Here is a 10,478-nt window from a genome sequence, read left to right as displayed (position 1 = left end):
GCAGGATGGCACCTCAGATAGTAGCCTCTGCCATTGGTGTACGGATGGGTAGATGTCTGAGGCATCTGTAAAGTGCTTTGAGTGCTCTAGAAAAGCGCTATATAAATGCAGTCCATTAACCATAGGCAGGATTCTATGCTGTTGTAATGTCAGATTGTATCAGTCACCTTTTCTGAGTATAAAATGTAGAAAATCATTGCTGTCCTTGTGCTATGTCTAGTCTGTAATCTTCGGTATCTGCAAAATAACATGAAACGCTGCTAGTGTTCCCTACAGTGAATTAGCTACTAGCACATTTGGGTTAGGATGAAGTCACTCATTTGCAAAGCTGCTTCAGCCAAGGATATCCACTGATGCCTGCATGTAAGGTTGTCTTTTTCCATCACATAAACTGATAATAAATGTAAACAACTTTCTTTTTTGTTTCAACAAGTGTGTTTATTTGGTGCTTTTTATTATTCAGTTTGGAGATAAAAAAGTGAACACATACCTTTTTCATATTTAGTTTTCATTTATCATATGCATTGAATACAAAAAATAACCTTTCTGATGGCTTTGGGACTGTAGTGTGGGCTCATGCAATGGGAATCATTATTGTGAATGTCAAGGCATACTGAGAGCACATCCACAAAACCCCACTGACCTCCACGGGATCTCGGCTATTTCGGCATCAAAGAAGCAATGGCTTGGGAACCAGAAACACAAATTTGCGTGTTTGGTTTTGTATAAAAGTTATATGGGAGTGGGAATGCAAAGGGACATTTTTTTCCTCTGACAAATCAAACGCTGCATCTGTGTTAAAAAAAAAGCCTTTACACTGTGTTAAAGTGACAGCACATGCTGTGTGAATGCTTTCACTTCATGGTTTTTGGGTGTTTACTGACTAGAGGAAATGTTATTTGGGAAGTGTTTAAAACAACATTTCACAAAAAAAAAATACAAATAAATAACAAAGTAATAAAGCCATTCTTGTGCAAATAGTAATTAACTAAAATCAAGCAATAAATGTACGGTATATGCCAAAGATGAAGCAATAATCCCAAAATTGTTACTCTATGGTAGTATGCTTCATTGGTTTTGTTTTGGATTTTTTTGGTTAAAAAAATATCCTTGATTTGTGACTGTGACTGGAATTAAAGGTACATGATGTTCCAAATAACAACACTAATTACACTAAAATAAGGACATTAAGACATTAGTATTCTTTACATGATAACACAGTAACATCGGCATCCAAGACACTATCATTAATGAACTGTGTCAACAAACCTCAACTGTAAATTAAGACCTTCCTTTAAATTAAGTTTTCTTCTTTTTTACACAAAAAGCAAAAACACAAAGAGCTTTTCTCAGAGGCGACTAGTGACAGCATGTGAATAAGTCAATAGCAAATCTTAAGGGCTGTCCACACTGACAACAGTAACTATGACGACAACTCTAACTATAACGATGTGAGCATCCACACTGATCAAATGTAGGGGAAACCTCTCAGAAATGTAAATCATGTTTTAATGCGATGCCTTTAAAATTCAATTGATTCTGATTGGCTGTCAATGTTTTTTATCATTCACACAATTGCTTTGAAAGTGATGCCCAATGATTTTGTTCTTCATGTCGTTAGTGTTATAGTGTGTGGTGTGGACGTTGCCATTGTCATGAGCTAGAGCGATATTTTAAACTATACTACTTACAGTTATCGTTATAGCTAGCGTTGGCAGTGTAGACGGGCCTTTACTCATGGACTATCACTCACAAACACAAACCTAGAATACAGCAGTGTGTCCAAAGAAGAGATAAGTGCCGGGACAACAGCATTGACACCATGACACCAAAAAAACTCCGACACCCTTGGTGAAGAATGATGATGCAAAGGGCAAGGTCAAATATAAATGTAAAAATGACTAAAGGTTAATGGTCAAATATACATGTAAAAATGACTAAATGTTAAAAGGGTGAAAGTATAGAACACAAGATTGATGTGAAAAAAGTGTGTGTGTGTGTGAGATAGTGTGTGCTGGCTGTCTGTGAACATTACTCATAGACGTGCCTGTAGCTCTAAGGCCTCAGAACCATGCTGTGTGTATGTGTGTGGTGTGTGTTATATGGGTATTTGTGTATGTTCCCAATCTTTGGACACTACTCGTAGATTTTTGAAGCTTTGAGGCCTGAGTGTGTGTGTCTGTGTGTGTGTATTTGGCGGTGTGTGAGTGCTACTCATTGATATCCTCAAAGCTTTGTGGTCTAAGCACCACGTTGTGTGTGTGAGTGTGTATGTGTGTATGTATTTGTTTTGCTGTGTGTGTCTGCGTGTGTATGTGTGTATATATTTGTTTTGCTGTGTGTGTATTTTGTGGTGTGTGTGTTTGTGTGTGTGTTACTGTGTGTGTGTTTTACTGTGTGTGTATTTTGTGGTGTGTGTGTTTGTGTGTGTGTTACTGTGTGTGTGTTTTGCTGTGTGTGTATTTTGTGGTGTGTGTGTTTGTATGTGTGTTACTGTGTGTGAGTGCTACTCGTAGATATTCTCGTAGTTCTGAGGCCGCAGCACCACGCTGTGGTAGCTCTTGATGCAGGAGAAGGCCGTGGGAGGGATGGAGCGGCGGTCGATCAGGTTGTTCTCCAGATGCACGGACATCAGGGGAGAGTCCTCGCTCACACGCGTGTCACAGATGGCATTCAGAGGCACGTAGCTAAAGAAAAACACAGTCCATTTGAGAGAGAGAGAGAGAGAGAGAGAGAGAGAGAGATGTGTGTGTGAGAGAGAGATGTGTGTGTGTGTGTGCGTAAGAGAGAGAGAGATGTGTGTGTGTGTGTTAGAGAGATGTGTGTGTGTTAGAGAGAGGGGGAGAGAGATGTGTGTGTGTGTGTCACCTCACCTTATGAAGTTGTTGTTGAGCCTGAGCTGCTGCAGGGCTTTGAGCTGCAGTATCCCCCTGGGCACGGAGCTGAGGCGGTTGTGATCGAGCAGCATCTCCGCCAGCGAGTGGGACAACCCCATGAAGGACACCTCGTCCACACCGTCCTCCCGCAGCCGGTTGTAGGACAGATGCAGCGACTCCAGGCCGGGATGCATGTGGGCGAAGACATAGCCTGGGATGCGCTCAATGTGGTTGTGGTGGAGGGTGAGGTGGCGAAGGGCCACTGGCAGGAAGGACGGCACATGGACCAGCTTATTATGGGACAGGTCCAGGGAGTCCAGTTTCCTGAAAGTTACGCCACATACGCTCAGAAGTGTAATTAACCTTTCCGGAAAGTACAGTCAACAGCATTCAAGTCTGTAGCAATGTACCAATGTCATGGAGTACCCTTCAACTCTTTTGTCTTGATTGTGTCTGCTATATGATGCTTTTAAATCTACATATATAAATTCAGGCAAACAGGAAATAGAATATTAAGCCTCTTACACAATGGAACTTACCAAATTCCCTATAGAGGTAAATAGTTTGCTAGATGCTACAAACACATAGAAATAGTAAAGCAGACCTCTTTAAGCTATATTGTTACATGCCACATCGATCTGATCGTATCATGAGCTCATGGAGCTTAAGTTGTTTGCCATTCTATTTCAAGTATATCTCATGCATGCAAGACAGCGTTTGTTGCTGCACATGGTGCACTACCGAATGTGTCCTCATGGGAGCGCCTGATCACTGTGTTTTAAGTCAGGCAAGGGCAACTATCTTTCTGGTGTTTTGTTAACTCCTTTACAAATACAGTAGGATTACTGGAGCTAACAGAAAACATTGAAAAACCACAGTTGTACCCCGCCCGCCTTTTTCTATGTCTACCTCTCTACCCGCCTGGCTCCAAGCAGATGGGCCCCCCCTTATGAGCCGAGGGACAACTTGAGAAAACTATTGCTTTGGCGCTGTATTAATACATTCAAATTGAATTGAATTGAAGTAGTACTCACGACAGGTGTATCCATGCTCTTGGGGCTATGCGATCTTCACGTATTTTGTTGTGGCTGAGGTTCAACACTCTGAGGTTTAAGGTCTTGTTGAGGATTCCTGCCTGCACCACCTCCACACGGTTATCCGACAAGTGCATCTCCTGTATGGTAACACATCAACAATCATTCACTCTCACCCGCTCTGATTTCACCTACTTGAGTATTACTTTATAGTTTTGCCATACAGCTATATTGCTCTAATGTGTAGTCATGGATATTGGACACTTGTCTGTGCTCCCTTGTGATTTTACTTCACAGCGAGGTCCTGTTCTCCACTCAGTCACTCACCCATAAGCTTTCAAAAACCTCACCTAATCACTTATTACTTACTACACCGTTAGCGTTATCTCTGAGGCACCATTATAGCTTACTACACCGTTAGCGTTATCTCTTAGGCTAATTTGTAGCTTACTACACCGTTAGCGTTATCTCTTAGGCTAACTTATAGCTTACTACACCGTTAGCGTTATCTCTAAGGCACAAAGCAAGAGCGTTCTGTACTGATCAAAGGATGAGCTGAAGAGTAAAGAATGAGCTGAAGAGTAAAGGATGAGCTGATTCTAAAGGATGAGTGAGTGAGAGTAAAGGATGAGCTGATTCTGAATGATGAGTGAGTGATTCTGAATGATGAGTGAGTGAGAGTAAAGGATGAGCTGATTCTGAATGATGAGTGAGTGAGAGTAAAGGATGAGCTGATTCTGAATGATGAGTGAGTGATTCTGAATGATGAGTGAGTGAGGATGAGCTGATTCTGAATGATGAGTGAGTGAGAGTAAAGGATGAGCTGATTCTGAATGATGAGTGAGTGATTCTGAATGATGAGTGAGTGAGGATGAGCTGATTCTGAATGATGAGTGAGTGAGAGTGAAGGATGAGCTGATTCTGAATGATGAGTGAGTGAGGATGAGCTGATTCTGAATGATGAGTGAGTGAGTAAAGGATGAGCTGATTCTGAATGATGAGTGAGTGAGTAAAGGATGAGCTGATTCTGAATGATGAGCGAGTGAGGATGAGCTGATTCTGAAGGATGAGCTGGTTCTGAATGATGAGTGAGCGAGAGTAAAGGATGAGCTGATTCTGAATGATGAGTGAGTGAGAGTGGATGAGCTGATTCTGAATGATGAGTGAGTGAGAGTGGATGAGCTGATTCTGAATGATGAGCGAGTGATTCTGAATGATGAGCGAGTGAATGATGAGTGAGTGAGTGAAGGATGAGCTGATTCTGAATGATGAGTGAGTGAGAGTGAATGATGAGCTGATTCTGAATGATGAGTGAGTGAGAGTGAATGATGAGCTGATTCTGAATGATGAGTGAGTGAGAGTGAAGGATGAGCTGATTCTGAATGATGAGTGAGTGAGAGTAAAGGATGAGCTGATTCTGAAGGATGAGCTGGTTCTGAATGATGAGCGAGTGAGTGAGGTTACTGGCCTGCAGAGAGGTGGGCAGCCCGGAGGGAATGGCTCTGAACCTGTTGTCGTCCAGCCTCAGGTAGATCAGCTTCCTCAGGGGTCGGAAGGTCAACGGGGACACATTCCCATCGTGGAAGTAATTGTCCTCCAGCTCCAGAGTGAGTAGTTTAAAGAGCCCTGCGGACAATTAACAACCAGGTCTTTCATTTATCAGACATAAACAGCCCTGCGGACAATAAACAACTAGGTCTTTCACTTTTCTGACTGTACGGACATGTAGGCCTACAGCCCTACGGACAATCAACAAATAGTCATTTAAATCATCTGACTGTACAAACACAAACAGTCATACGTCAGACAATCAACAAATAGTCATTTCACTTATCTGACTATGAACTTGAACAGACCTATGTACAATCAACAGTGAATCTGGCACATTCATGTCTCATCAGGGCCTGCTACGTAACAGAGTTAGCTGATATCTGGGACCGCTTCTACACATGTGTAACTTTCATAAAATACACATTTACAATTAGTCATTTTGCCAACTTTACCCAAACACTTTTATCCAAAACAACTTACGGTATTGTTCAGATATACATCTTTATCGATATATCAGTCAGTCTTGGAGAAGGATCTTGGAGAGGTCAGACAATATCGCACAACTCCTGACTGCCTGACAGTGTTCTGTATGTAGTTCTATTTAATTTGTAACTAAATAAATACTTAAATTAAAATCCTAATTAAACATTATCTTTCATTCAGGCTTTTATTTCTGGAGAACAACCTGCTTTAATTTCAGTACAGCATAGCTCAGTTTAGAAACATAACGCAATACAAGAATTTCTAGGAAAACCTCGGAATTTCTCCAATTTCTGTGTGTGTGTGTGTGTGTGTGTGTGTGTGTGTGTGTGTGTGTTATGTGTTCCTACCCTTGAAGCTGTTTGGAGTGAGACCACTCAGCTTGTTGTCGTTGATCTTGAGCTCCATCAAGGAGGAAGGCAGCGCAGGAATTTTGGTCAGGTTGTTCCCGTCTAAATTCAGCCTCCTCAACCTGGTCAGATTCTACAACAAGCCCAGGATCCAATTCACTGCACTGCAACTACGTCCACTTACACAGGTCAAACACATATTGACTCTTCAGGCAGGCACATGTTACACAGAGAGAGTGGGCATACCTGTAGTCACATATCGAAATCATACATTACACGTCCAAAACAAGTTTACTTTTCAGAGCACTGCCATGTTTCAGAGCGTTGGTCAACACAGACATGCATGTCTCACGGGTGGAAAAGTAATCGTGGCTGCCTATCGTATCATCTCGAATGGAGATGGGGAAGGTCTTGGTGCCAGGTGGGCATTCCACGGCAGTGAGAAATAGTCAAATGTCAGAAATAATAGCGATTTTTCTGGCAAGGTGGTTTATCTGTTGACTGACGATATTCTCATATTTGTTTCAACGGCGAAGTGAGAATTGCCCCACCGCTGCCAGACGTCTGCGTCCAGCTCTTATTCTGAGTGGTGCAGCAGATTTTCACTTTGACTTTGCGCGCACACACACACACACACACACACACACACACACACACACCCATCCAAGCCATTATGCAAGTGAAAAATGTTGCAGCGTGCAGGCACAGGTTTGTCTCCTGACTGAGAATCACACTTCCGATGGGTTACTGCTGACACACACACACACACACACACACACACACACACACACTAACACACACACACACACACACACACTTCCGATGGGTTACTGCTGACGCTGCATGTCACGTTCATTGCTCTTCCTAGCTCCCGTTAGTGCTGGTTTAAAAAAAGATCTGACTCTCACCTGGAAAAGGCCGGGGCTAAACGAAAAGTCATCCAGCTTGTTCTTACTCAGATCCAGCCACTCCAAATTAGGAAGTCCAGCCAGAGCCCGTGGTGGAATCTTGCTAATTTTGTTATCTGAAATAAGGTTGAAACACAGCATTGCTAATTTTGTTATCTGAAATAAGTTTGAAACACAGCATTGCTATTTTTGTTATCTGAAATAAGTTTGAAACACAGCATTGCTAATTTGGTTATCTGAAATGAGGTTGAAATACAGCACTGCTAAGTTTGCTTGCACAGGATCCACACAGTTCTACAGATATGTGACTGAATGTATGAGTTGTCTCAAACAAGAGCCTTTCACTCCAACACTGCAGTACTTTCTGCAATACTAACATCGCCTTCATTTTCCTTCATAACCCAACAGTAACATGAATCCTCTTCACAGCCTGTCTCCAGGAAGGTTTAATACAGTGAAATTCACTATTTGCTGTGGTTGCTTGTTTTCTTTGTCTTATTTTCCCCTGTATATATCATACTGCATGCTGGTTTTGTACTGAGGACCAAATTAATTCAATTAAATTAAATTGTATTTATATAGCGTCAAAACAATAAAATTGTCTCAAGGCAAATTACCAACATCCAAAAGCTCCTTCTCCGCATCCATACTGAAGGGTCTACAGTTTATCTCCAAGGCCCTCCTCTGTCAGGCGCTACATCCATATTAACGTTTTAGAGCAGGCATACATTCATTACGTACCCAAAACATAGGAAGCGCATCAGAAATGCTACATTAAAACACGACTTTCTCTGAAAGCCATTACTTGTCACCCCAACACCACCAGTGAGCTTCTAAAATGTTATGCTACTAACCAATCTCTCTCTCTCCCTCTCTCTCTCTTCCCCTCTCTCTCTCTCTCCCTCTCTCTCTCCCTCTCTCTCTCTCTCCCTCTCTCTCTCTCCCTCTCTCTCCTTCTCTCTCTCTCCCTCTCCTCTCCCTTCTTCTCTCTCTCTCTCTCTCCTTCCATCTCTCTCCCTCCCTCACTCTTCCCTCCCTCCCCTCGCCCTCTCACCTGCCAGGTAAAGGGTCCTGACCCCTGGGTCACTGATGATGGGCAGGTGGCTCATCCCCGTGCTCCCACAGGCTATGAGGGAGTCCGACAGCAGGCACCCTGCCGGCAGAGACTCCATGTAGTTGTTCCCCTGTGCGTGGGGGATGGGGGGCCTGGCGTTAAACTTTACCACCGGCCTCCCTGCGGGCATCACCGGCCTCCCTGTGGGCACAACCACTGGGCGTCTGGTGGGCAGTGCCACCGGTCTCCGTGTCAGTGGCACCACCGGCCTACCAGTGGGCATTGGGACGGGCCTCCCTGTCGACGGAGCGGGCCACATCATTGAGGTGTCATCATCGTCATCGTCGTCATCTAGATAGTCGTAGTAATCATCATCGTCATCATCATCATCATCAAAGGGCTGTCGCTGAGCATGCTGCGTATTTTTTTTGGCAGGCGGACTCAGGTCAAGCTTTGCACGTGTGTTACCCTCTGGTGCCCACCCCAAGGGCTGTCTCCCTCCCGCCACTTCGGTCTTCAGGATCGCCTCTGGTTTTCTCCTCTGCGGTGGCGCGGGTTTCTTTAGAGACACACACGGCGAGATGTGTTCAGATCAAGTTTAAAGACAACAGAGACTCCACTCACACTGGCACTCAGGAAGCATGCAACACAGTCATAACACAGATAGTCTGATAGTATATAGGTTATACATCACTCTAAATCATTATTTTTAATAGCTGGCTGGTTGTACAGTATCATGTTTAATACAGAGCTACTTCCCAAACAAATCCATAACTTGAAAGAGAATTGAATTACACTTACTGCTGGTGTAATGTTTGCTCACTAACTTCTGCTGCAGTCCATTACAACTCTAGCTAGCAAAGTAGCAAACATTGTCTGTCTCTGAAAGCAGTCTTATAAATAGTTCAGCTGTGTACTTTTCTGGATTATCACAACGCAAAATGATTTAACTGACGAATCAGAATAAACTATTTCACATAATCGTGAAATAACGTATAGATCTGTTCATAGTAAGGAGTCTGTATCCCTTTACAAAACTGAAATACCTCCACAACTCTGACAGGAGTCTCTACAATCTCCACTCTCCTTGGCAAAGTTCCCAGCACTACTTTGCTGTTCGGCTTCTTGCTCTTCGCGGCCGGACGCTGAGGTGTCTTCTCTTTCTCCCTCTTCTTTGGAATGACCTCCACGTTGTTCTCTGAGCGCGGGGGCAACTTCTTTGCTCTCTGACCCCCAGTTTGATGGCCATTTTGAGCTGGACAGTGACACACAGAACAGAATGTAAGAAGTTGACAGGGCCCATATTTGTGTGCTCTATTCCATTTGGCAGACGCTTTTAGCTAAAGTGACTTAAAATTAAGGAACAACAATCAAGCTTCAAGTTGTCGTAACTCTATTAGTGAGCTATGATCTTTTTCTGCTTAACAAAATCATTAATCTATTTGATCAGTCATTAACACACATACAGACTCTTCATTTACATGTAGTGCTGTAATGGACATTTTTAACCAGTGTCACTGAAGTATCATCAGTTTCTCCCAAAGAGCTGAAGCATTTCCTTTACAGTCTCCCTAGCGCCCAAACCTAGCTAGAGAAGCTAAAATAATTAGGGTATGTTCACTGTGGCGTGGCCACCAGCACTGACCAGTGTGGTCCAAAACAAGATGTGTTTTCCAGACGCTGTGTGTAAAAGAGGGGCCAGTTTGGCAGCGGTGCGTACCTAGTCTGGGGCACGGCGCGGCGCGGCAGCTCACGGCTCCACTACGGCACTGGCACACGTTACACGGCTCCGGAGACCACACAGCGCCCTCAAACAGAGAGATCCCATTCACCAGGCACTGGCTAGTCCTCTCTGGCATACACACACACACACACACACACACACACACGCACACACACGCACACACACAATCACACATATGAGCACACACATACAAAATACACATGCGGACACACACACATACACAGACATGCGTACACATTTATACACACACACACACACACACACACACACACACACATATGAGCAAACACACACATGCATGTGCACACACACATACACACGCACGTTACACTTACCACAAGTGTGGCATGTATAGAACACCAACGTTTACAGCATGGGTTCTCATGTTTCCACAGGCAATCAAGTCATGTGGAATGACGATAAAACATAAACTAATACAAACACAGGTGAGTTTATGTTTTGGGATTTTAAGATATTTAAA

At 43.5% G+C, this 10,478-nt stretch overlaps 1 protein-coding gene across 1 annotated transcript; it reads right to left on the bottom strand.

Annotated features, from left to right (window-relative positions):
- Positions 1–2,441: 2,441 nt before the first annotated feature.
- Positions 2,442–10,112, bottom strand: si:dkey-6n6.1 (uncharacterized protein LOC100170811 homolog). Its single transcript, XM_042707544.1, has 9 exons — positions 9,974–10,112; positions 9,231–9,508; positions 8,254–8,812; positions 7,200–7,315; positions 6,292–6,424; positions 5,379–5,536; positions 3,911–4,050; positions 2,874–3,200; positions 2,442–2,687 (listed from the first exon to the last, which is right to left on the bottom strand). Exons 1-9 carry the CDS (start codon positions 10,110–10,112, stop codon positions 2,507–2,509), a joined length of 2,031 nt encoding a protein of 676 aa, XP_042563478.1. The 3' UTR covers positions 2,442–2,506.
- Between the last annotated feature and the right edge of the window lie 366 nt (positions 10,113–10,478).

This window comes from Clupea harengus, chromosome 4 (assembly GCF_900700415.2).
Source record: "Clupea harengus chromosome 4, Ch_v2.0.2, whole genome shotgun sequence".
Lineage (NCBI taxonomy): Eukaryota > Metazoa > Chordata > Actinopteri > Clupeiformes > Clupeidae > Clupea > Clupea harengus.
The sequence above is the reverse complement of the archived record's forward strand: the minus strand, read 5'-3'. Positions and strand labels throughout refer to the sequence as shown.